Source organism: Phallusia mammillata, chromosome 7 (genome assembly GCF_965637545.1).
Source record: "Phallusia mammillata chromosome 7, kaPhaMamm4.hap1.1, whole genome shotgun sequence".
NCBI classification, from domain to species: domain Eukaryota; kingdom Metazoa; phylum Chordata; class Ascidiacea; order Phlebobranchia; family Ascidiidae; genus Phallusia; species Phallusia mammillata.
Genome location: NC_137258.1, coordinates 11512268 through 11539149, shown reverse-complemented (window position 1 = coordinate 11539149; position 26882 = coordinate 11512268). Strand labels below are relative to the sequence as shown.

General features: G+C 37.5%; 5 protein-coding genes and 1 long non-coding RNA gene across 12 annotated transcripts; 2 read left to right on the top strand and 4 right to left on the bottom strand.

Annotated features, from left to right (window-relative positions):
• Window positions 1-865: 865 nt before the first annotated feature.
• LOC145238591 (uncharacterized) lies at window positions 866-2050 on the bottom strand. Its single transcript, XR_013862148.1, has 3 exons — window positions 1667-2050; window positions 1526-1584; window positions 866-1460 (listed from the first exon to the last, which is right to left on the bottom strand). It is a non-coding gene; the product is annotated as an uncharacterized LOC145238591 (long non-coding RNA).
• Window positions 2051-2080: 30 nt separating this feature from the next.
• Window positions 2081-4831, top strand: LOC145238588 (splicing factor YJU2-like). Its single transcript, XM_080101805.1, has 7 exons — window positions 2081-2366; window positions 2469-2569; window positions 2646-2790; window positions 2871-3002; window positions 3135-3316; window positions 3457-3574; window positions 3792-4831. Exons 1-7 carry the CDS (start codon window positions 2343-2345, stop codon window positions 4008-4010), a joined length of 921 nt encoding a protein of 306 aa, XP_079957931.1. The 5' UTR covers window positions 2081-2342; the 3' UTR covers window positions 4011-4831.
• A 430-nt stretch (window positions 4832-5261) lies between these two features.
• On the bottom strand, window positions 5262-7840 carry LOC145238586 (1-acyl-sn-glycerol-3-phosphate acyltransferase epsilon-like). 2 transcript variants are annotated; one of them, XM_080101801.1, is made up of 8 exons: window positions 7731-7840; window positions 7547-7656; window positions 7256-7367; window positions 7035-7196; window positions 6852-6972; window positions 6677-6791; window positions 6390-6620; window positions 5262-6115 (listed from the first exon to the last, which is right to left on the bottom strand). In XM_080101801.1, exons 1-8 carry the CDS (start codon window positions 7829-7831, stop codon window positions 5910-5912), a joined length of 1158 nt encoding a protein of 385 aa, XP_079957927.1. In that variant the 5' UTR covers window positions 7832-7840; the 3' UTR covers window positions 5262-5909. The 2 variants fall into 2 exon arrangements, with proteins under 2 accessions (XP_079957927.1, XP_079957928.1); XM_080101802.1 differs by having other exon boundaries at window positions 6405-6620.
• Window positions 7841-7851: 11 nt separating this feature from the next.
• On the bottom strand, window positions 7852-9688 carry LOC145238589 (large ribosomal subunit protein bL21m-like). The gene is made up of 5 exons (XM_080101806.1): window positions 9419-9688; window positions 9161-9285; window positions 8562-8719; window positions 8330-8486; window positions 7852-8252 (listed from the first exon to the last, which is right to left on the bottom strand). Exons 1-5 carry the CDS (start codon window positions 9568-9570, stop codon window positions 8164-8166), a joined length of 681 nt encoding a protein of 226 aa, XP_079957932.1. The 5' UTR covers window positions 9571-9688; the 3' UTR covers window positions 7852-8163.
• A 598-nt stretch (window positions 9689-10286) lies between these two features.
• LOC145238592 (COMM domain-containing protein 8-like) lies at window positions 10287-12165 on the top strand. The gene is made up of 3 exons (XM_080101809.1): window positions 10287-11077; window positions 11285-11449; window positions 11850-12165. Exons 1-3 carry the CDS (start codon window positions 11018-11020, stop codon window positions 11871-11873), a joined length of 249 nt encoding a protein of 82 aa, XP_079957935.1. The 5' UTR covers window positions 10287-11017; the 3' UTR covers window positions 11874-12165.
• On the bottom strand, window positions 12161-26163 carry LOC145238582 (uncharacterized). Of its 6 annotated transcripts, none has more exons than XM_080101789.1 (24): window positions 25223-26157; window positions 24507-24717; window positions 22435-22557; window positions 20016-20112; window positions 19230-19802; window positions 18771-19087; window positions 17863-18195; window positions 17607-17741; window positions 17205-17312; window positions 16976-17083; window positions 16647-16775; window positions 16453-16557; window positions 16203-16347; window positions 16040-16144; window positions 15640-15800; window positions 15150-15294; window positions 14983-15077; window positions 14805-14915; window positions 14553-14733; window positions 13881-14228; window positions 13681-13785; window positions 13490-13614; window positions 13246-13406; window positions 12161-12868 (listed from the first exon to the last, which is right to left on the bottom strand). In XM_080101789.1, the coding sequence occupies exons 1-24, from the start codon at window positions 25922-25924 to the stop codon at window positions 12692-12694; spliced, it is 4800 nt and encodes a 1599-aa protein (XP_079957915.1). In that variant the 5' UTR covers window positions 25925-26157; the 3' UTR covers window positions 12161-12691. The 6 variants fall into 6 exon arrangements, with proteins under 6 accessions (XP_079957915.1, XP_079957916.1, XP_079957919.1 ...); XM_080101790.1 differs by having other exon boundaries at window positions 24552-24717; XM_080101793.1 differs by lacking the exon at window positions 25223-26157 and adding an exon at window positions 25007-25124.
• Window positions 26164-26882: the final 719 nt, after the last annotated feature.

Genomic DNA, 26882 nt, shown 5'->3' with positions numbered 1-26882 from the left:
AAATATCTTTATCTGATAATCTTACAAAATTGTAACACAGCATTTGCCGCGCAAACGTATTTTGTAAATTTGTGATTGTAAAGTGTGGAGAAGGAAAAAAGCTCATATATTCCACTTTTAAGACTGGAGTCGTTTCGTCGTGGAGATTTTAGTCAATCCTGATTTAAACAATTCAACGTGAATTGGGATTGGGAAACAAATATAACAGAAAAAGAATTAGTCGTTAAAATATGTGCCATATGTTGGTCATGTGATCGGCCAAAAACTCAAACTAATTGGTAGTTTTGTGGCATAATTCGTTGAATGGTAGGCTACGATGGGTTGTTCCAGGTGCACGTGGTGGATTTAACTGAGTCGATATAGGCACTAAAAACGAAACAGATTTTTAGCAGGATTGCCATCAATTATACCCAGCAGTTTAGTTATGGCGCAGCCACAAGACATCGGTTAGGTGCAATTTTACGAAGTTGCCGTAACTATAGGCTATTTGCCAGGGCAACTACGAAACGATAATTGTTTAATTTTGGCTAATCATTACGCTACAACTAATTCCAACTTACAGATCTAGATTCTGCTTTACGTAAATTGTTGTTTTATTCAATCCTCAACTCCGTAGTACACTATTGTAAAGGTATTTTCCGGGCCAAAAACGGTTGAAATTCGTCCCAACCAGCTTACTCATACAACATACCTAAATATTTCAAAACATCAATATTTTGGCGATAAATGTCAAAATAGTTTTGACATGAACAATTTGGCAAAATCTGCAAAATTATTTGTGACGTATTTAACCCATGTGGTGTCACAAACCGGCTGCTGAGCAAAATTCGGCACAACCGTTAAGTCCCCCCAAATGCAACAAATATAATTTCGGGAGCTTTAATATTGTTTGCTGCCAAATGCTTTACATGCACGTAACCAACATTTATCTACTTGTGTATCCAAACAAGTAAGCAAACGAATACATGTAGTACAAGCAAATTCCGGTTGTTAGCCAGTGCTGTAGCGTGAAGTAAAAAACGTACATTCTGATTTGAAACATGACGGAGAAAATATAACGGCATTCCAACCAAAAAACGCCCGTTACATGCTTTGCGATGAATTTATAGTCATTTATTTCTCGACCCAGTGCATTTTGAATAAAAGTTTGTTGTGGATATAAAATGTCTTTTGACGAGCTGCGAGCTTCAAGCGAAATGTGGTGTTTTGCGACTGAAAATTGCTACCCTTTGTGTTGCGCCGTCTTTTAACCGGTAGAGGACGTGACTCTATGCGCCCTTGACAGCACAGCAGGGGCGATCGCTTATATTCCTAGAACGGTTCTCAACGCGCCTTTCCTCGCGCTCAACAACTCCAAGGCACCAAGAGCCAAAATAACGAATTCTTTATTAAGGCAATTAAGGACACAGGTGACGCTCGAGGGTTCAGCAGCAAGACGAGCACAAAGGCAAATGCGGTTTCTGCAAATATGCACTAATTTAGTTAAGGAAACAGACGAGAAATTATCAGTACAGTTGACTCTTACCGAACTATTATAGGACCAGAGTCACAGTAACATTCAAAGCGATCAGGAGATTTTAGGTTCTGCAAATACAGCATCAAATTCAATAAACATCACCAAAACACATTAGTAACGAACTGCGAGACTTTAAGCAACAAGGCTTACCGGAAAAATACAGTTATTTACAGCAAACAGCAAGTTGGCTGACGACGGTGGGATCCGTGGGCCAGAAATGCACAAATTACACATTGGACGACCGGCAACAGTTCAGTTAGCACAAATTTCCTATTCGTTAGCAAAGAAACAAACATAACCGGTCAATTAGATAAAGCATGCTGCCTCTATAACATCCAGTCGCTAATAAACACGAGGCAGTCACGCTTACAAGTTGGGACTTCAGTAAAACAATGCCAAGGTTGTGACATCATAAGCACCAAATGTGTGACAGACAATGTCACCAGGTTGCACAACATTGCGCCATACAAGTGAGTTAAGGCTACTGGCGGGAAACATAGAAAACATAATAATATGTACGATGGCGATGTAACACTTTGCTTAATTTTTAAAGTGATCGCTACAAATTTACTACGGTTTGCAATGATCTCTTTGTGCTGAATCATGCATTGCTGCGTTCATTGATGCATTGCTATTATTGTTACGCTCGATTGCGCTCTATTCTATCACATCGCAAAAGTTTTGCGGCAAAACTGACGAAAGGAAGAGGGGTGCATAAGCCGCTGAACGATATTACTACGTTTTCAATAATCCTGTTTGGACTTACCATTACATTGTTCAAGTTGTGTTATTTGTGATTCCAGTGGATCATACATTCTGATAGAAAATGTCGGAAAGAAAGGTTTTGAATGTAAGTTGCTTCGAATTGGAAAATACATCATGTGATTTTTAATGTATAGCCGTTCATCCTAAAAGTTTGTATTTCAATGCATACTAACTTCATTTTTTCCAGAAATACTATCCTCCTGATTATGACCCTTCTAAAATTCCAAAATTGAAAAGAGCCAAAGACAGGCAATATGTTATTCGTGTCATGGCTCCCTTCAACATGAGGTAATAAAATGAAATCCTAAAAAGATGTGTATTATATTATAGTTACTTTGAAAAATGAAAATTTTTTTTCATACAGATGCAAAACATGTGGAAACTATATTTACAAAGGCACGAAGTTTAATGCACGGATGGAGACTTGTCAAGGGGAAGACTATATTGGGTTGAGAATATATCGCTTCTACATTAAATGCACAAAATGTGTCGCTGAAATTACCTTCAAGGTATGTATAGTTATAAGTTGTTGTGTGAGGTCTGTATAAATAATCTCTTTGTTTGTGACTAAAATTGATGTTTAAAAAAGACAGACCCAGAAAACATGGACTATGCCATCGAACATGGAGCAACAAGAAATTTTGAAGCTGAAAAGCTGCTGGAAAAAGAAGAGAAACGAATTCAAACTCAGCGCGAAGAAGATGAATCTAATCCTATGAAGGTGAGTTGTATATATTTCATTAAGGGCTTCCTTTAAGCTTATATGTATCTATTAGCTAAGCTTTCCAGAAACCAGGTTTTATCTCATTTTATTTGGGCATTTGCACATAAGATCTATGCCAATACATAATAGATGTTAGAAATCCGAACAAGGGACTCAAAACGGGAAATGGAACTGCTGGAAAAGCTAGAAGAACTTAAGGATTTGAATGAAAGACACTTAGGAGTAGATTTTGATGAGATGTTAAGACGAAGACAGGAAACTCAGGAAGAGCGGGCTGCAAGAGAAAAAGCAGAAGAAGATGAAGAAATAAGGTGATAAACTAGTTTATTTGTTGAATATGGTACAAGTAAATTAAGTTTTGGTTGTTTCTTTGTGTACTGCCTGTGTTGCTGTTTATTGTACATTAAATGTGTCTTTGAGTATACAAGATTGACTCTGTTGTTACGAGCAGGAAAATTTTTGATGATGGAATGATCCGGAGGTTGCAGGATGATGACAGTGATGAAGAAAGTGGACAAACCTCTTCAAACAACAAAAGACCCATACAGGCATCTGAAATTCTGACCAATGTAAATATAGCTGTTATTTATTAACCACAAACACCACCAACTTTTTTGCAGTTCAAAAATGTGGTTTTGTTTATAATTTACAACTTGCGAAAACAACTGATACATTAATGCTGACCAAACCAAAAACTGTATTTTTAGTAGTATTAAATACAAATTCGAAATGGTGTAATATCAATTGAAATGGTTTGTCAGTAACCTAAGCTTGTTGTGTTTATAGGATGACACCACAGAAGCACCTCCAGCCAAATCCCAAAAAGTGGACCCACAAAAGAAAGCAAGGTCTTTGCTAGGAATAGTAAAGAGGAAGCCAAAGCCAGTGGTCGCTACAGAGGAGAAAAAAGAATCCAAGTCAGAATCCAATCCCCAACCTTCTGCTGGACTTGGACTGCTTGGTGGCTATGGCAGTGATAGCAGTAGCAATAGCTCTGACACCTGAGAGCCTTCTATTCGTTATACATGTAATGGCAATGATGGTTCAAGATGGTTTGTGTATTAATGTTGTGTTTAAAATGGGGATCTAAGAACAGCAACTGGGAAAGACCCAATCAAGCCCCACAACACTATGAAATATACTTTGTGCTGTAGATTTTAACCATTACCATTAAAAAATTAAATACCCTTGTTACAAATCAACACCTCATGTACATACATTTAGTCAGGGTCTGCAATTACACATAAACAACAGACAACTGTTTGTACAACACTTTTTATCTTATTGAATTTGCATACCAATGAATCAAAACACTGACATGTATCCCATGCAAATATGGACAAATATGTTAAATCACCCATCTGCCAAGCTTTTTGTCATTAGATTAGTGTGATGATCCTGATGCTGTATAAACAGTACATGTTGTTAATACAGATGCTAATTTCCAATAGTCCAGTGAAAGTTACTCTGGCGCTCATCTCCAGTGACAGAGATGATTTTTCCCTTTTGTAGCCAGGAATAGTAAAAATACTCTATGTATATGTTTTTTCCCTATACCTGTATTATTTTGGACACAAAGTGACATCCATTAAGAAGATAGAGGCTTCTTCTAGTAACAATATACATTGGACAACTTGTGTTTTATACAGACTGTGACTTGACCATGCCATAGTTGTAAACTGGCAAAATGGTGGTGATTTACTGCTTGGTCAGATGTCTGGCACCTCATGATCACACAAGTATGATGCATGTATTGAACAATTACGGAACAAATGCAGTACAAAATTCCCTCTCTGGTTTGACCACTTTTTTTCACCGAAAGCAGATTATTGTAAAGAAAGAAAATTTGCAAAAAAGTATTTGTACGAAATAAAAAAAATCACTGAAAGTAAGTAGGCTTAGTTTATTGTTTGTGGTCATCCTTAATGCAATGCTGGGCACATGTGTCATAGGTTGGCCACCCATTATCTATATGTTCCCTATGTTTTGAGAGAAAAATGTACTGTGTGACTTAACATTAAAAACATCTACTTTCCAGTTTATTGCACTATTCTACAGAATTAAGCGATGAACCAGGCGAATTTCTACTAGCTAATAATAATCCATGGTTTGGCATTCACATCCTTTTTAACAGGTTATGTGATTAACCAGATTCGCCTGCATTTTAGGTTAACTCTGTTATAAATAAACTTTGGTAAATGCAACATTTTACACTTACGTTTATTGAGACATGGCTGCATTAAAAAACAAAAAAAATGTATTAATTTTTTTTATTCAGCAGTAATATGTGCTATTATTTTTAAACATCAACATTTGCCAAGGAAATGCACAAATCACTTTCTTGCGTAGATAAATTTATTCAGGGTGAACAGTTTAAAACAACCAATAGGCAAAATGTACATGCAATGTGTATAATCTCATTCAATGTACAGACGTATGACACAAAAATGCTACTGCAAAGCATAAATTTCATCATATGCATATATTTTTCATTAATTTACATTATACATCACTATTTCATTTCAAAAATGAAACTCTGGTAAATGCAACTTTTTAGACTAACGATTGATAGGACATGGTTGTGTGAGGTGAATCAAGGACAAAAAAAACAACAACATTAGATTGCATGCAACAGTGAGTTTATGTGACTTGCAACATTCAGCCTCAACAAAAATTTCATACATTGGTTTGTTTACCACTTCCCAAGCAAGGAATACATCAGGTAAAAACTTGGTACTAAATTAGTGTGTATACTTTAAAAATGTTAGTGTAAAAACGGTGGCTTTGTAAAATATTCTGCAATGTCAACATGGTACTGAGTGCAAAATTTACAAATTCCACTACAACGTTTAATTAGCACAACAACATTTAGCAACTATGTCTTTTCACACATATAACTGCATTTTAAAAGCAAAAATGAGCATAAACAGACATTAAAAGTACCCCAATTGTGGAAGTTGCAATATAAATGTACCTTCCAAAGGGGAAATATAAAATCACTGCATGTATCAAGATGAATGAAATTGTTGAGGGAAGAGTAGCAGAATAAGGTAGACGAGACCTTCTCCATCTCTTGGCTTGGTTGGAGTTTCCTTCACTTCCCGAATTACCTGTTACAAAATTCAGTGAAGGTACATCTAGTAAATGACATATTCTGTTTAGCTGCATAGAAATCTCCAACTGCAACCATTTGCTACAAAACAATTCTGGATTATTAAATTATCCAGTTAATTGCATAAAAATGCTTTACAAATTGGGTATGCATGTAACAAAAATTTTCTTTGTTATGTTGCTCTTACTAAATTTTTCACTCACAGAAATTTACAAGGCTGTGAAAAAACAAAAGAATCAGTGGTGTCAAAAAATGTTCTTGCAGATAAGTACTTATACTTCGCCCACTTTTGCTGAAGAACTCTTCCAGAAGTTTATCTTTTATTGCAAAACGATTGTGAAGCCATTTCATTGGAGCCGATGCCTGATCATCAGCAACATCATCACCACATGCAGAAATTTGACTTAACACATCTTTAATAGGGATGCGTTCAAATTTAATGTAAACTTTTTTGCATCTTCCAAATAAAAACTGCAATGCATGTGGAGATTGTGGGCGATAACCTAAAAAAAGGTATATTTCATTTGGTGCTGACAAAGCATAAATACTGCTGACTTACCATCATATTCTTCTTTCCTGGTGTCATAAACAATGGTGATGTCATATATTGCATGAATATATGTCTGAAGACTGTTCAAAGTGCAATCAAATGCCTTTACTCGTGGTGTTAAAACCTACACAGAGAATTGCTCAAAGTTTTTGCCATTACTATCTAATCAAATGTTTGTGCAAACCTGATTTAGAGGTTCAAGGCCAGACTTCACAGCGAATGACTGGCTTTTATCCAACAAACTCTTTTTGTGTGGAGTAAAGCGAGTTCCCTCAGGGTACAAAAGAAAGTAAAGATCAGCTTTTCTGTAAAAATATCAATAAATTGGGTTTCCTTGCACCAATGTAATGTTTCCAAAATACAGTACCTTTGTTTTAATGTATCTAAAACTCTCTGCATGTTGTGGTTATTGTAAAAACCATCACGCCTCACAAACACCCCACCATGGATGCCAAAAGAAAATCCATAGATAGGATAATATTTCAGACTGTTTTTAAAAACAAATCTCATGTTGCCAGTCATATTTTGCCTGTAATACGAAGAAAACTTTATGTAGTTATCTTAAGTATATATAAAAACCTTTTATACCTCACAGCGAGAAAGTCTGCCACAATCCAGTCCACCATACATTGATGATTACTTAATACCAGTACATTTTCTTTTGTACTTGGTATGGTCCCATCAATGTGAATTTCAACACCTTAAAAACAGGTTGGAATTACTTGACAGTCATTGCACAATGAATTCTTAAATGATTGGCAGATACTAAAGGTAACCATGCGAAAGTATAATGGACTAAATCTAACTGATTTAAATTAATATATGTGGGCAAAAATAATAAAACAATAAAGATACATAAGTCTAATAAAGAAAACCAACCAGCATAGTGCTCAAAGAAAAACACCACCATCCTTTGATACCATCCCCACAAGCCATCTTCAACTGTGTGAAACCAGGTTGCTGGCAGAGGTGTGGAAATTACAGACCAACTGTAATAGCATTTGATGTGTAAAATATTAATAAAAAGTTTTGCTCAAAGACATTTCGCAAAAACAAAACTTACCATAGCAATAAAATGACATAGGGCACAGTGGAGATGGCCAGAAGTATAATGGCAAATGTAGAAAATAATATTTTTAAACCATCCAAAATTACATTAGTCATTGTTTAAATAATTTTCTACATCTAAACATAAAATAAATCATTGGTGTTATGAACTCCAATTGAAAACAATTTTAAGACTTGAAATGAGAGCAGCATTGATAAATTTACATGTTTTGCAACACATCAAACAAATACAAAAATGTTTTTTCTTTCACTTGCAACTTTGTACTTCATGACAAATATCCAACACAAAAGTCATGAGACCAGGGCAAAAAAAACTGTCAACAATTGATCTTGTACATTTGCACAAATCAATTTTCACATGCTTGATGTCCAGACAAGCCAATATGCCATGTTGAGTCATTTTATACTTCATCAAGACTTTTTCTTTGTCAACTTGAAGCACTTTCATTACAATTATCCAGCTGTGGGTTTACTTCTATTGAATTTATCCTCAGAACAGTATGAAGTGGGGTATATACTGCAAATAAAGAAAACATGTTTGCTCAAGTCATAACACACGCCCATTGTCAATGTGTACCAATTGTTAGCACTTACATTTCTTCTTTTCAAAGTTTGCTGTCCTGATAAATCTTTGAATAACTTTGACAACACCTGGAGATTTTTCAACCACACTGGCTTCAACCCGAACTAGACTTCGACGAATAATTGGTCGACCAACTAAAGTAAAGTCAGTTCCTCCAACAAGCAAAATCTGAATAAATACAAAATAAAAACTCCATGCAATTTAAATTTCTGACCTTAATTTGAAAAACGAAAATTTGAAAACCTTTTCTAAGCGAATTCTGTCACCAACTTCAGCATCCAAGTAACCTGTAGTTCTTACAAGGTCATGATCTGTAACTTTAAACTGCTTGCTTGCTATTTGAATGACAGCAAACAATCTTCCATGATTTGCCATGCATTCATTTACTTTCTCAATAACAGCTGGAAACAAAAGAAGATATAATTAGAAAGAAGTAAACACATTCCATTTAAAAACAAAAAGAGTTTACAAACAAAGTTGCTAAATTGACAACATACAAAAATGTGGCTAGTTGTTTAAAAATACTCACTCAAACATACAGCATGACTGCGTCAAGTTGTCAACTAACTGTGTTTATGTTTGACAGATGGCAAATCATCAATTTGGTACATCTGACACCAACACATTGATTTTTTTTACATTATTACAGACAATCACACCTACTAATGAGTTAATGCAATCAGGCTCAATAAACACCCCCAGGCTTTTCATAACCAATAGAAATGGTTAAATTACACAACAATCACTTTAATGGTAACAAAAATAATGTTAAAATATGCTACAGTTTTACATAATAAACTTTTTTGCAGCAAACAATGTTTCAAAATAAATTGGTGGCTTACTATCATGCTCTTCATCTGAAACAAGTCTTGGTGGTTCAGGAAAAACATAGCGGTCATAAAAAGATGGAATACTTTCAGTTTTGTTTGACATTTCTCGACAAATTGATGCAAAAGGATAGTGAATCCTGAGGACAAAAATGCTGACTGCATAACTATTTTTAAAATGTAAATAATTCAATTAAAATAACATGTCACATCTTAGTACCACATCTCAAACAAATTTTGCAACAATTGCGTCCCATAAAAGCATACACTTACACATGTTTTTGTTTAAGTGTTGATGTTCGCTCATCATGCAACTGAATTCGTCGGGATAGCAGTTGATTCCTGGCATAGCTTGTGGCCATTCGGCTTGTAAAAGTTCGAAGTATTGTTCCAGTACTCATGACTTGACTACTGAAACTTATCATAAAGATTAGAAACAAAACTGAGCCTTTTCTAAACAAACTTGCATGCCATGAAACGAAGATAAAGTTAGGAACACAAAACAGAAAACATACACACACCGCTTCCGATTTACTTTTACCATCGAAATGTTATCAAAATGACAAACACAAGTATTTAAATGTAAGGCGACAAAGCGTAATTTATGTGCAGGGTAGCTTGTCTTATTGTATTATTTTACCCGTATATCCACATTTTAGTTAGTTGAAATCAAAACCACAATCAAACAATGAACAAATAATGATCTGTTCAGTCTCGGGAGTGTCCCTTAAGCTTGACCTTTGACCTATCTGATAAGTCCCAAGTCCAATGGGAATTATACCTTGTAGTTTTGCGTTTTGCCTTACTTGCATAGGTAGTTTTGTTTGAGTTAGTTAGGTCCCTGCTGCCAACCCAGATTAAGGGTAGTGTTTTTTAACAAAGAGAATTGTCAAAATGTTCTATAAATGTGCCTATCTTGCTGTAGATTGTGTAGAACAGTGGTTCTCAACCTTTTTTCTTTCATGGCCTACTTTCATTGCACAAAAATTTTGTGGCCCAGTAAATTTTTATGAAAGAAAGAAAGAATTATAAAGTAGGTTCAGAACAAAAAAACATATTTTAAACAAATAGTAAGTTCAAAATAAGTTGCAAAAATGCAAAAAATCATTTCCCTTCTTTGACCAAGCACTTTCAGAGTTTCAGTTATGACCGAATAATTGGACAATTGATATGCTGCTATTATCTGGCTTTATTGTAATCACAAAGTAGTGTCAAAGGTTGCAGAAACTCAAAGTAACTTTATACCGTAAATAGAATAATTCAAAATTAATTTACATTCCTTCTCAATTCCTCCCCAAGCCATTATTCTTGTAAAATTGAGTGTATAGTGACACAAATGAAAATTCTTAAAAAAAGTTTTCTATTTGATTGGTCTGTGGCCCAATCAAACTGCTTCCATGGCCCACCATGGTTGAGAACCGCTGGTGTAGAACGAGCCAAATATTTTTTGTTCGTTTATACATCAAATATTGAACTTTACACGGTTCAGACTTCAGACAGTTTCCACATATGCTTTGAAATGTTGTTGTATTCATGTGCAAAAAACATCTTTATAATGTACTACTTGCTTGCAAAATAACAATTCACCATATATATGCACAGTGTTTTTTTAAGGTGTTTTGGGGGACCGAAACGGAATTTCTCCAGCGGTTTCCCAAAATTTGGACTTATAACTGTTTTTTGCAAATATGGCTATTTTTGGTATTTAAATGAAACACTTGCGGTCTCTTAAAACTACTTAGCGGTCACCCAAACCAAACCTTAAAAAAAACCCTGTATATGCATCTAATATCCTGATAAATATTAACCACAGAAAGTTTGTAATTTTAAAGCAATACCAAATCATATTCTTCTAAAAACCTCAAAATTAGCATGAGTACCGATGTCAAGAAAATTAGTGGCCAACTGAAGGATTTTGATTGGCAACTAAATGTAAGTAATCAGTGTTTTACTCATACAAATCACAACTATTTACTCAAAAAATATTCTTTATTGAAAAAAATTTACACACTGTTACTCCTATAATAATAGTAATAAATTAAGAGGAGAAATGTGTTGTATTCCCAAAAAAACTCAAGTTGTAAGCAATTGTCTTGTTCGCAATTGTTGCACCTGTGATAACATACAAATGCTTTGCAGTTGGCACTTTCAAGTGATAAACTTGCAACAACTAATCAGCTCATGGCAACAGTGGATCTAGAAATTGCAACCAATCAATCTGACATAGCAAGCTCATTGGCTTCTGTCGAAATGGACAATGTTGAGTTGGATGGACTTATATCTAAATTGGAACAGGCAGCACAGGTTAGTAATGATTTTTAATCTGAGGCATTAAAATTGCCTACATTTTTGCTTCTTTTTTACATTCCAAATTGTAGCGCAGCATTTTCCAACTTAGGTCTGTGAATACTTTTCCCTTATAACCATTAACAAAACAAGGAAAACGAAGTAAAGTGTGGTATTATAGGGTGTCAATTGTGTTTGATACTTTAATGGAATTGTATTGTTTGAATTTTGTAACTTCATGTATCAAAGTGATGCAAAATAGTACAAAGCCCAACACTAGTGATACAGAATGTGGCATTGTAGCAGGCTAATTATCATGAAAAAGTAAGTGTAATTTTTACAATATGGCATGGTGGGATTTACTCTTTCAGAAACGTTTGACTATTGTTTTCAACTTTCCATTGCAAACAAATTTCAGGCACTGGAACAAGCAAAAACATGACCGATATGGTTGAAGTTATTTATTGCATCAAAACACCAACTGGATGGTATTACTTGCCCTGATTGATTTCATTTAAAATCACCAATAATTTCATTACTATTTTAAATTTACTGCTAATCACTTATTGAATATGTATGCATACCATCACAATAACATCTTGTTTATTTTTAAATGACCAATTTTCATCATTTCTGTCCAAGTAATAATGTTTTCTACCTGCTCATAACTCCATCCCTGTTTATTCACTCTTCTGTCAATTTCTGAAGTACAAATAAAGTCTATGCTCATTGCATGTGGTAAAAATATATTGCTTGGGAAAATCAGAAAAATTCCCTGCACAAAAGACGGTTTTGTGTAGAGCAAAGCATTAAAATTAGGCACACACAACAACTTACTGTACCACATCACATACTTGGTTAAGTGCAAACTCAAAAATGGGATACTTCTATTAAACTGCAATTCTAGGTGATTTTTCTTTTAAAGTATTTGTTTTAGGCAACGAACAGTTTTGTATGAACACAATTTTAGGCTTGGGTTAAAGGCTTATTGCTCAAAGCTGAGCAGGATTTTAATTGGGATGAACTTGCAAATGGGTTGCCGCTCTTGTTGCAAATGCAAGGTCACCGAACAGTGCAGCATAAATAGCATACGAAACATAGGGACGAGAGTACAACGCAACAGCTCATTCACACTGATAAGAAAGCACACTGGATCAAAGGCTCGTTAGTGAACGACGCCACGGCAAATCAAAGTTCGCCCAAGTTAGTGAACTTCGGAGAGAAAAAAAACTTTTAGCGGAATCGCCACCGTCTTGGCAGTCACCCGTAAGCTTCTACGCCTATCGTTCTCTCAGCCCAAGAGGCGAAATATTTGACATCGGTGTAGACGCCCGGTGCACTGTGGGGCTTACATGATGACCCCCAACTTGTTATTCCAGCTAGTTGCCATTGCTGGGTAAGCGGTTGCCAACACATCAAAGGACCTCCGCTGTCACCCTGTTGCGTACAATTAGTTGCATTAAATCGATAGTGCACAAGACTGCTCAATAAAATTTCTGTATTCAATTTAGCAACGTTCAAGACAGTTCTAATGAAATCGATATGTCGCCTCGGTCCCAATTTTAAACTTAATCACAATATTGTGGGTTAAACATTGGCGTACAAAGAGGCCCAAAGGACCATGTCCGTGCCCAAATTTTTTGAAAATGCATAATTTTGGTGCCGGGATAAATTATTTAAAGTCATATAGAGAGCCTCAACTTCACCCACTCATTTGTGACCCCTACCAACACTTTATGGCCAGGCAACCGGTGGTAGTTACAGTATCCTGGTTCACAAAACGGTAGTGTGAAAACAAGAACGTCTGTACTCACGCTGCATGCATCGACTATCCCAACTTTTCCTGCACACAACATTCGGTTCGTGATGACGTGATTTGGGTAGTAGCGCTGACACGTTGAACGGTCGATGACATGGACAGAACCTTCTTGCAACTTTTGTGCACCCTCCTGCGTTCTGCCGCTAACACCCCAACCTGCCAATGGATTACATTGCCAATCGCTTTCAAATCCAACTTAAAAATTGACAACGTAGGCCTACTATTGTCTCTTGCTGTACCTGCTATAATGCAGAAGGAGCCCGTATGAAATGGGTTGGATGGAAAGCAGAGCGGATTTACATCGGGAACTTCCCTTGATAATTTTACAAGCGCTATATCGAAGTCAACTGCTTGCGGATCGTACCTGGAGTAAAAAAAGATATTAAATCATGTCAACGATCAAAAACTAAATCCCGTATCACATTCATACCTTGGATGGACTGTGATGTTGGTGACATTAAAAACACTCGAAAGTCTCAAAGCGTTTCGTCCAATTGTATCAACTCTTGCTCTCCAAATTCTCACGTTCATTCTCCTAAAATTTACGGAGAATCTTAATACATTACCTCACGTACAACTTTCGTATACAAAAACTGCATTTTGGCGATATAAGGCAGCATTGAAACTTACTCCTGAAAGCAATGAGCTGCAGAAACGACCCATCTTGGATGCACAACAGTTGCACCACACACGTGATCCATCCCGGGTAGAGTTAGCGATGCGAGCCACGGCCAGGCACTGTCACGTGACGTTCTACCGCCCAAAATCCTTGGAAGAACTTTCCCTGTATCGGTGACGTCACGGCGCTTGCCGCACATCTTCGGTTTGCAGGTGACGTGGACGAATCGTTTCAGTTTGCAAACTCCATTACCGAGGAAGGTCTCTTGTACTTTACGGACTCGGTGGTTGTCCGAAATTCTCAGCGAATTTTGACGTGCGCGGTTGCGAATTCGGACAGGTGAAAACGAAAGAGCTTCACTGCAGGGAAGATAATTGTCGATTGTATATGGTGTAGTTTGGCACAGAAAAACCTGAATTACATACACCTTGATACCCAAAAATGGAGGAGCATAGCCTACTGTAAAATTCTGCAGTGTGCATATGAAACTAAAGTTTGGACCATCAGATAATCTAATTTTTTTAAAAGAATTGGGCGATCTCGTGAGTTTTTAAAAATTTAACATCATTTGTGGAATATTTACTGCGACATATAACAAGTTTTTAAATATTTGCTAAGAAACATTTTTTTTCCAAAACTGGAATAAGCTGAATGCCAAACAAAAAAGGTAAGTTTAAATACACCTAAATCCCATTTGGTTACAGGCCAGGTGACTCATTGGTCCGTCCCACAAAGTAGCACAGATGGGATGCCACTGGGACGTAAATTGACTGTATCCAATCAATATCCCACCAGATCTTCCATAAGGTATACCGTCGGTGGAACCTTGCCGCAAACGCCATTGATTACGTGATACCAGTCGCACTAAAAAATGCACAACAAGTTAGAAAGTCAATAGCTCTGCAATTTATTGATTCGTGTTATTTTAAACTTACAACAATCTGTTTCGTCACTTCCGTCGGGACAATCTCTATTGCCGTCGCACCACATGCTTTTTGACACGCAAGTGTGGTCAGTACATGCTTTTTGCGTTGTGTCGCAACGATCTGAGAAATGTAAGTTCAGGAAAGTTGTTTTTAAGGACTTTACCACCACAAGTTATACAAATTTTACCGCAGTTTAATTCATCCGATGAGTCGGGGCAATCTTTGTGAGAATCACATACCCACGACGACAAGATACAACGCTTGTTGGATCTGCATTCAAACCTGCCATTTGGACAAAGTTAAATTTAAACAAGAAAACTGACCAGGAAGTAATATAGTGAGTAAGACTCGCACCTTCCTAGAGCTTTGCAATTGCAGTCAACTTCATCCGAACCGTCGTCACAGTGGTTGATCCCATCGCATCTTGACGCCATACTTATACATCGTTTTCCAGTACTTTCAGTTGAGTTGCAGAGGAACTGATCGCTTGCACAGTACTCTTCCCAAAAAAACCATGCATAGTTTAGACCAGTGGTCGGCAACCGCCGGTCCGCGGTCCGGTACCGGTCCGCGAGGAGTTCGTTACCGGGCCCGGCGGGCCGTATAATTTTTCAGGTTAAATGCTTTAAAACATTTTGCCCATGTATCCCGGGGATCAAAAACTAATTTAAGCGTTTTGATAAATATTTGTAGTTTTTTGAAGACCGGTCCCCGATAAAATTTTGGTTTCAAAAACGGTCCGCAGTGCAAAAAAGATTGTCGACCCCTGTTTTAGGCGATAGGTAGTATAGTAGGATAGCCAAGTCAAATAATTGCCCTATTTTGTTGCCTTTACGTTCCATACCTTCTCGTAGCGCCATTCGCGGGTCGTAGCATGGGACGCGAGAAGACTTAACAGGAAATTCCTCGCAGTCTAAAAACTTTGGCCACGACAGCGTGACGGAGCGCAATGCCGGAGAACAAGCATATTTGACTTCCTCGCAGAACGATCGACATGGCAAAACTCTGCATAAATAACATCATAATGGTGTAACAGTTACATTGTTATTTAACGTTTTATGTCTGTACCCTCACTGTACCCTCGAGGTATTTCAATATAACGGAGAACTTTATTTAATGGCTTGTTTGTTTTTGCTATTTCTTCGCATTATGTGGCAATGTTGAAAATTGCGATACCCCTGCGGAACCCTTTAAGTTCACGATATTCCTTTAAAGCTGATGTGAAAAAAAGGAAAATATTTTACCTTTCTTGCACTTGTGGGTTTGGTTTTAAGGCACACGTTATACTGCCTAGCGGAACTGGTGGTACGAAAACGGAACATCCTAAATGACTCAGCAATGGATGACATCTAAAACAAGTTTGTATTCAGATTTGATTTGCATGTGGTAATGTTTGCTGCAGTTTACCTTGTGTGAACCCCTGACGTCAGCATGACGTAATCGATCGCCATGGTGCTTTCGGATTGGGATTTGTGGCCAAGAAAGTTTGGCATTGAAGTGACGTTAAAATGGGTTTGTTGGCAAACCTCAAGAGTAACAGGTTCGCAAGTTCCTTAAAAAAGCATTTTGTCAATATTTGAAGATGAATGTATGTATTAGAAAATAATTTTAAAATTTAACGTTATTTTAAATTTTGTTTCAAAACAATATATCTCACCACAGTTTTGTTCGTCACTGTTGTCAAAACAATCAGTTATTCCATCACATCGTTTGGTTACCGATATACAATGGTCGTCGCAACTGATTTCCCACAACTTGCATTCTAAATTATATCAAATATATTGAAACATTTACAACAATATCACACAAATTTCATACAAATGCTTCTTAAATCATAAAAGATATACTTACGTTGATTGTGAACATACTGACAGCGAGATTCGTCGCTTCCTCCAACACAATCCTCTTCCCCGTCACAAATAAACCGCGCTGGAATGCAAGTATCGTTGCCGCAGGACTCCAGTCCACGAGATGCGCAATCTGCAAAAGTTATCAAGACGTTTTTTTTCTTCAATTTGCACCTCTGATGTCTTTCTTTTTCGAAAGCATCCCGTGTTTGGAAAGGTGAAATATGTGATGGTGTTTCGAAATGGCGTTTTATTTGTAAAATGTTATACAGAAATCGAATAATGATTGCAAATTCAAAGAATAACAAAGTTCAGATTTGTTTTGCTGCCTACCACAATTCAGTTCGTCGACTCCATTGTTGCAATCCGAATCCCCATCACACCACCAATCATTTAAAATGCATTGTCCGTCACCGCAAGTGGCAAGATTATCGCCACACTCTAAATCGGTGCAAAGCATTTAGCATCAAACATACAGTTAAGGATGTGTTACGTTTTTAGTTGTAGTAATAATATCAAACACAGTGAAATGTGTAAAAATGACATGAGCATTATTGCTTACCACAATTTTTCTCGTCCGACCTGTCGACGCAATCGTGAAAGCCATCACACCTTTTCCTTTGATTAACACATTGTCCACTAGAACACTGGAACTCGTTCAAGGAACAAACTAGAAAAACGCATTTTCTTAACAACAACCCTTGCGAGAAGTTGCTTAAGTTTCGAACTTCATTTAATGAAAATGGATTACATCCCCGTTGTTTTTTAATAATCACACAAGCGATGTTCAATTTGCATTACAAAGTTTCATTTGAGCTTAACGTATGGCGAAGTTCTTTAAGAGTCAAATCGTTGTTTAATCGCATTTATCCGCTTATGAGCTATACAGCACGAACTATACATCAGTGTAAAGCAAAGCTTGACACACTAACGGGCAAATCAACAAATGATCACAAGAAGTTACCACAGTCTATTTCATCTTCCATTGCACCACAGTCGTTAATCCCATCGCACAACCATCTTTTGTCCAAACACCCGCCACCAGGGCAGTGAAAGCTTTCACTTCCACATGGCGGAGTTGTCGTTTCATTAACAATGTCTGCGATTGAAAATAAAAAAATTAAAAGGTGAACAGTTACAACCAATAGTGTGCCAGGCCCATCAAAGGCGTTACACCGAATCAGCCGGTCATCAGTTACACCATTGTGTTTTTTACACACCTTGACTTTCCATAAACTTATCCACTGACGACAAATCGACGCATTTATAAGGCGATGACGTCACAGTGACATCACCATTAATGATCACGTCACATGTGTAGGAGATAAGATGAGCATTAGACCCAACGGTATCTTCCATCTGTACGAGGTTGTATCGACGTGTTCTACTCAGTTTTGCTGAAAGCTGTTTTAGGGATTTTCCAGTGACGTCATGAAGTGTGACATCACCGTGTTGCAAAGCCAGTATGAGCGAAAACGACTCATCGTCGAGACAAGATGCCATCAAACTTTTGCACCAGGCTTTGCACGGAAACTCCCGAAGCTGTTGCAATTCTGGTGAAGATATTTTATTGGTAATTTACCGAACACACGATTTGCTGCTTAGCTTTTTTTTTACAAACGTTTAGTTTCGGGCGAATAATTTGTAGCGATTCGGTCGAAACCGATTTTTTATGAACAACTTTTGAAACAGGGCAAACAGTGTCTTTTCCGCCCAATTGCGAAAAACAGAATTTTTCAAGGCGCATAAACTAATTTCTCGTCAACTAGTATAATTTTCGAGCATTATAGTTTTGCCCACCCCAAGATTAGTAATTCATTTGCAGGCTGGCAATGACGGCCGAGGCAACCCGAAAACCAACAGAACTAAGATCATACACAACTATTTTATTGTAGTAATACCACTGTTTGCCTGTCAGTAAAAGTTATGTTTTTACGTTAATATTGTTGCGTACTATCATCACGTGACACACACATGACAAATGCTTCGGTTGATTCGGGCGAATCGGTTTCGGTCCTAACCTAATTTTGCCGATTTTGTACATCACGACTTTTTTATCACTTTTTTTGCATTACAACTATTTTAATAAATAAATACAATAAAGACGGAAATTCAAAGATAAACTTACCTTCACTTTGGCCAAAGTTACATTTCGGATGCCTTAGTGCGCATATAAACCGAAGGGCCGACTCTTCGTTACAAGATGACGACTGATTGCGTAAAGCCTGAGTTACCAATGACATCATTGCTGATCGAATCAAGCCCCCGTCTGTATCGCTGCGAAACGTCATGCGGTATGGTAGAACAGCATCACATACTTGATCGGGTATCGGCAAACACGATAAAGAGTCCTCCTGGTTTGTATGACTTGATTCATTGTTTATGACCTCGTCCTCATCGTCGCTGACAAGTATTTGATTTCCACTTCCGTATTCATTGTAAAAACTGCAAGAAAATTGGCCTATTTTGTAGTTACGGCTAATATAGATCAATATTGTCTTCTTTAAAAAAAGACAAGCTTAGAGTGAACTTTTTTCATGGAGAACTTTTTATATGTAGGTCATGACAGTCGAACATAAACCCTAACCTTTCACGATCTTGATCCCAATATTGTCCCTCGGTACCAGAATCGAAACCCCCATCTGACGTCGACATTGAACTGCTTCTTGTTTTTTCATTAAAAATTAGTTCTTTGTTAGCAGTGGACGGTTTAACTCCTCCCCGAAGTATAGCGTTTTGAAGATCCATTCCTCCTCTAGGAGTAAGCACCCGCTTTGGATTTTCGAACACTGATCGCGTTTCATCTTGAACCCTGTTTCGCCTGTTTTTTCGACCCTTTCCACGACGACCTTTTCCGCCACCTTTTTTCTTCCCCTTTACTTCCGATTGTGACGTAACACTTGTGGATTTTCTCCGAGTCATGGTCGACTGGGTTGAAGTCTTCCTTGGCTTGTTTCGATTTTTTGCCTTTGACCGCGTAGTTTCTGGGTCATTACTCGTAGTTGTTGCGTTATTGGTTACGTCACTATGTACATCTGACGTCACTAAATTGTTCGTATGATTGCCGGCGATGCGGGGCGTCACTGTGATGTCGAACTGTGACGTACCAATGTTCGTTGTCTGTTCATCGTCGGCGCTGCGACCGTCTTCCGTTCTGTCCCTGTCATAAAAATGTCCCTTGTCTCATTACTTGCAACGCTCTGACAATTGGTGACCTATTTCGTTTTATTGAAGCAGTAAACGCGTAACATGCAACACAGAGTTCATAATAAGGGCGTATAACTAGCCGTTAAGGTTCAATATAAGGACAAATGTTTGGCAACACAGTTTTGCATTTTGTTCGACAACTGATCGCGTATATTTTATTAATTACCTTCCCATTTCTTTTACCAAAAGGCCAGTTGTCTTGGCGAGGTCAGGCCTGGCTGTATGGTCTTCGTTGTACGCCGTCTGTGAAGTTCCAATGACACCTACAAAAAAGATGATGAAATTAATGAAAAAAGTACTAACTTAAGGAGTTGTTGTTTGGAGTCGCGAAAAAATTAAAATATTTACACGTGATCACAAAATTGATTTCGCAACGCTATCCATTTGGCGATAACCCCTGGTTTTCAACGAAACCCTGTATGGTATCACAATCCTAAGTTCAAAGGCCAAGGTTCACTGACCACCGTTACAGAGGTCAATTGATTTTTGCGCCTCATTACCGGTGCCCAGAGAAAGCTCGACGGGAATATTTTGATTTAAAACCGCTGATTGACTTTAGAATTTTCGAGTAAAGCAAATATCTTCCAAAGCAGCGCTTGTTTTATATGCTCTTATGTTATGTTTTGTCCAAGTCTCTCAAAAGCGAAGGATATCCAAATTTATATTTCATGGCTCTACTGTAAGCCGTGTATGACGTCACCACTGTTTGGCATCCCCAAAAGCGGCGGATGCAGAATTTACAAATTTCATGCCGGTAGGGAAGTAAAAACGCATGTTTAGAGGAAATCGATCGCCGGTCGAAACTCTGTTGCTACAAAACCTGACAGCAGCTTCGCCATGCGTTGGGTTTGTTTTCGTGTGCTATTACAAAAAGCTAAAAGTCCATTACGCACCCAATCGATCTGCTGGGCAAAAGATGGGGCCGAGTTTGCGAGCCGACCCTGCTTAAGAATTCACAGCTACTGTCGCGTAAATCGAATTAAGAATCGTTCGCGTATCGCACGAGGCCCTCTTTGGAATCAATGAAGGATTTGTGACGTTGGTATGTTGTACATTCTCTAACTTTGTTTGGAAATTTGATTTTTGCCACTAGATCTGTAAAGCCCAATACCCGGGTCAAACGCTAAATCAGTATTTTTTTCTAAAAATCAAAACAAACAACAGCTGCATTTTGCGTAATGACTGTTATTATCAGACGCAAATAACGTCAAGACAGAGTTTCCAGATACGCGACTTGTGAAAATCGATTGCAAAGTTTTCGGTACACAAATACTTAATTTTGTGGTGAAAGAAGCAGTTTTTCCATAACTGTTCTTTAATGTGCATTCAGTGTACTTCGTTTATTTCAAACTTTTTTCCATTATTTTCTTACATTTTCAATAGCCATTGGTATGAAACCAAACATAGCAGTGATACTGTACAACCAACTTTACACGAATCATTCGATGCGAAAACACTTGTTAGAACATTGATATGCAAAGTCTAAAGATAATTGAGCCAGATTAAGACATAACTCAAAAGACATGTAACTTTTTGTTTATAACCATCTTGAATCGTGCACCATACATTGTCCAAGTTCAATAAGTGACTTTCTCAAAATTTAAACAACCTTTCACCTCAGATTGAAGCTAACTGCGCCGTCATTATACATAATTTATTAGTGACCCACCGCAACTTTCCGAAAATCTTCCGAAATATTTGTTTCGTCAAACAGAATGAAGCCTGGCAATTACTTTTTACTTCAAACGCAAAACAACAACAAAGCAAAAGGGATAAAAGTCAACAACATTTAAGTTTTCTTATGACAAAATAATGCTGGGTAAAAAGTTTTTGGGTCTGTATAATATATTTGGGGAAAAACCTACTTAAACCCGCTTCGTTGTAGTTTGTTATGATAGCACGAACGCCCTATGAAAAGGTTGCAAGATGCAAACGAACTTTACCGTCCATACTTAGTCCAAGTTTTCGCAGCAATCTGTCACAATTAATTTTCTTCGCTTGTTTTCATAAACGCATGTCACCCGTTTTTCACCCCCAAGATTTGAATGCTAGTGATCGATTTAAGTCATGGTAACGGCCACAGACCCGAAACGTAAACATGATAATCATGTCACATGCCATCGTTTGATGATCAAAGTATCGGGTAGCCACTGACCAGACAGTATTTTTGTAATCTGTTTCCATTAACCTGTCATTTAATTAAAATATCGATTGTTTTTTTCTGGTTCAAAGCAAAGGCGGCCCAAGAAGCATAAATATATCATCAAGTTATAAAAAAAGGGGTTGTTTGCGATTTTCCCTCTTAACTCGATTTGCTGTACAACGAAGTGGTTTGTTTTTATACAAAATCAAGAACTTTAAAAAGTAAAAATGTCGATTTTTTAGATTCAGTAACATTCGCTCTGTAAGTAAAAATTAAATTGTTGTAATTTGCGTTATTGCATCTACCTGAAACATTTTAAGTTTAAAGTATGAAAAAAGCACTTGAATAATGTCACTCATATAGGTTATGTTTTTTGCAAATTATGGGATGGATCTCCAGAAAAAAAAACACAATTTAAAATTTTTACCATATTCAGCCTTACCTAAAGCAAAGAGCACCAACATAGTGCTGGATACAAGGGCAACCACACTGGGGACAACAAGAAGAAATATTTTGCATCTTCTCCCAATCCGATTACGGGACTTTCTCGGGGGAGGTGGTCTTCCTTAGAAAAAAAATACGACTTGGTAAATTTCTCTAAAAATTGTGAGTCGAAAAATGCATTGGTAAAACAACGTCCCGAATAAGTAAATCGATTTAAAAGTTTCGGACATAAACAAAAAAAAACGTTTGCAGCTTCATTGTTGACAAGAGTGTTATGAGTATTTTTTGGGCAACTTCGTGACAGAGAACAAAACAGTCACAATTTCTCCTTTAACATTGATCATAAACCACATCATTCGTTCTGGCAATTGAAATAGTGGTTGATCCCAAAATTGGCTACAAGAAACCTACTGCAGGTGGCCTAATCCCCCGGGGCCACTACAAATGTTGATTTTGGGGTAAAACTCGTTACACAACCTTATCGCGGGATCTCGAACGTTCAATTGCCCCACAGTTTGGCTAGGTAAAAATTTCAAGCGGAAAAATTTCCCATTTTATATTCACAATGATTAACGAGTTCGATCCATCAATAATGTACCTTAGTAGGCTACTCTGCCGTATATTGATCTCAGGGTTTCGCGTTTCGGTCGTATGTAAAGCTTTGCGCTATTTTGCTGCTGCATTTTAAACATCAATTCACCGCAATAATCTCGTATAAAACGTATCTGCTTTGTTCCTAAAATTATCGGCGACTAAAATCTTGTTTAAGATGATCGACTAAAACATTTTTGTCGAACTGCTCCTACTTGTGAGTTCAGAAAATGGACCGTTTCTGCTTGTTGAAAACAGTTAAATATTAAAACAATCATCGTTTTTGTTTGAAATAACAACGAGACATATTTCTTTAAATTGAGGATATATATATATATGTGTGTGTGTATACTTGAGGAACAAAGGTACCACCCTGTTACGTGTGGCAGAAGGTATTTAAAGTTTTTATCCGTAACAACTCCATATTTGCACGGTCGTGTGAACCGCAAATAAACGAAATTGGTTTCGCTAATAAAACTAAATATCGCAGCGCCACCTTTATCGTGTTTAAGAAACAAACAAACAGAGGAACGTCTAGTTTAGTTTTGTACTGCATTATCGTAGGATAGTTTTATGTATTGCCGCTGCCTTTTCAAAACAAAGTTGACACACAGCAGACTTTCATTTGCTTGCCCAAGAGGCAGTTACGTGCTGGGGAAACGGCGCGTTTAATTACTCCCGCCGAACGGCCTTTACTATTTGACTTGCTTCTTATACGAGTAAGCAAGCGTAACTAATCTTCATTTACCGCCTCATAGAACTTGCGGTAAACTGTAACTGGCCAAAGGGGCTGTAAATGCAATTTTCAGCCGCAAAATCTTTCCAGGGCGGACATGACGAATTGTTGATCTAACGAAACATTAACCCGCTTGCAGAGTAAACGTTTTAGTCTATAGCAGTTCATGGCAAATAGAAGTATTTCGATTTCGCAACTTATAAGTAATGGATATTTAGGATCTTGGCTCATTACCAAATTGTAAAACTTAGCAGGGTAGTTTTAATCTGTGGGCTAAGATTGTAAAAGTAATAATGTGATCCCTGGTGCAATTTGACGGTTTGTCTAATTGTGCTGCGTGAATTTCTGAGTAAAATTTGTTTGAGTTAAGATAAACAAATTAAAATTCGTTTGCCAACAAAATGTTGAGATCGCCTATAAATACATTTATTCTTTGCAGCGTTAAGCAGGTCCTAAAACAAGCTTGTTTCCAATGTGGTATTAAATATTTTTACTTCAACCTTTTAACCAAACAACATACATCCCGTTTCTAATGAGGAATATAACGACCCACATAAACAGTGACATACTTTATGAGTATTTGTCGAGACGTCTGAACAATAGCGTCACCTTTCCATGTATGTTACTTTCCTCATTAGATTTATGAACAGATGCGTGGATATTATTCCAAACCCGGTTCAGTTTTCTCGAAAATGTTTGGCAAAACATCGACAGCGTCTTTTTCCACCAATAATTCGCATTACCTGTTGGGGTGTTTATAGATGACCGGAGGGTTAGTGAAGTCATACTTGCTGTACTTCCCGCGTCGTCAGTTTGCAAGTCGAACATTTCGTCGGGCGTCATCACTCCTACGTCACGCCTGTGAACACCGTTATCTTGTGGAATAGGAGGTAGAGGTCGACGTTTGCGTTGATAATGGTTTGTCACGTGAGCGTGTCCACCCGTCATGCTTCGCTGCAATATAAAATTGTTTACTTTTGGTTGGTTTGAAGTTTGTTTTCAAAGCACCCTAATAAAGCGGCATTATTTTACGAGTTTCTATGACGAAAGTTTATGTCACAAAAAAGAAGTGTATACAAATTACAAACCATATGGTTTAATATTTGAACTCACATACTAGACAAATAAAAGGATCGAAAACAGTGCCAAAAATGAATTTCACATTATTATTTCAAGTTTTGTTAAATGTTAAATCGTATTTAGTCCAAACAAAAATAACAGTTTCCAAAAGAATTGCGTTTACCTTTTACTTATCAACGCCGCTTCGTCGATAACCGTTCCGTACAATTAGGATCAGCAAAAATCGATTTTATTTTATTAGCCCAGATTACGAGATACTAAGTCATCCTTCCATTACAATACACAAGACTGAGAAAAAAGCCATGTCCCAAACATATTGCTACATGTTATTTTCTTTGTTTCCAACTTTTGCCAAGTATTTTTCAAAGATTCAACTGACCTTGAAATCGGGTTCACCAAATAACGTTGGTTCAAATCGTAAGTTTTTGGAGTGTTGAACTGATAGCCGGTGGTCTTCATAAAAAGTTGCAGCTTGCCCTGGCCGGAACAACGACGTAGGTCTCTTCTGCACTGTCGGAGCAAGGGAATACTCAAAACTGCTTTTTGTCCTTGAACTTCTTGGCGGGGGTGTCTTGCTTGTTTGAATCTTCTGTCGTAAGTGATGTGAATTTGTTTCCTGTGAGTTTCTAGTCAACCAAACCTTATCATTGGGACTATATTGCCCCGTAACCAATGTAGAACTACTGATGGGCTCTCGCTGTTGTTTGTTGCTTGCTTCTCTCTCGCCGGGCGATAATTTCCCTTTTTCTTCAAACGCCTCTCTCGTTCCCGACGGGTTGTCGAGATTAGGGGCGTGTGATTGATTGCGTATGGTGCCTCCTGCGCCTGATTTCAACTGGCCAAGCGTGTTGCTTGCCGTGCCACCGGGCTTACTGTCACTTTCACCTGGTTTCCAGAGGCTTGCGTCACCGTTGGCGTAACACGCAGAAAGGTTAGGCTGACTTGAAGACAGACGAAAGAATGCGAACAAATTAACCTCAGGAGAATCTTCAGGTGGTGGCGGAGGCGGCGGTGGTAAAGGTTCCGCTGTAAAGCCACGATTTTCCGAATAGCGCTTTCTTCTCTTCTTGGACGGCAACATGCTTGACTGTCGGAGCACTGCAAGTTCTGCACTCGAGACGACTTCGTCTATCCCTTTCCCTCGCCGAGGTGATTGAACCGATCATTAGACGTCACGTTGCATTGACAAAAAGTTTGTCATGTCACAATGGCGGCGCCTGCTGGTGCATGAAACAGCAGGATCGATTAGCGTTTTGTAAGCTTGGCGACAGTCGCGGTCATAAACTAATTCAAGGTGTCGCTTAGAAGAAAGAACTGTCTAACGAATGATCAATTGATCACACCGAGTTACAAAAATGACATATCTACCACCGTTTATTTACAAGTCATGTTTTGGGTTTGGTATATTTAACAGTGCAAATTTTGCTTGGAAATGTTTTGGCAAAATACCTCTGTAATTTATAGTTTAAACACGCATAAAGTCAAAACAAAAACTTTTGAAAAGCAACAGTCTTAATGTTTATTTTGTTTAAATTCCAAACTAAAGAGTTTCTATTGCGCGGGCCTAACAAATATTAGGAAGCATGGCATAACGGTTTATTGGATTGCAAATAACAAAGTGTATGTTCTTTCCATGTCGTTTCGAAAAAACAACATTCCAGAGTAAATATTATCGGACTGACAACACACACTGTGCATTGCAATTAGCTAAAGCTAAATTTCATAGAGAAGGGTGCCATAACATTAGAATACGGTTTTTAACATGTGACGATATTTTAAAAACATAACAAAGTATAAATTGCTAAGATACTCGGCAATCTCACAAGGTTGTTTCATTCAGTTTACTTGAATCAAAATCATTCTATTGTTTTAATATTGTAAAAGCGCAATTAAAAGTTGAATTAAACCATTTTATGCATTTTGGCTTGTTCTTATTGTGTCATTCAAAACAATATAGTTGAAATGAGAAATCGGTGTGACGACAGATTGATACAAATAACCGCGCTTCTTTTATTTAAATCAGAGCAGATTCTGTTTTT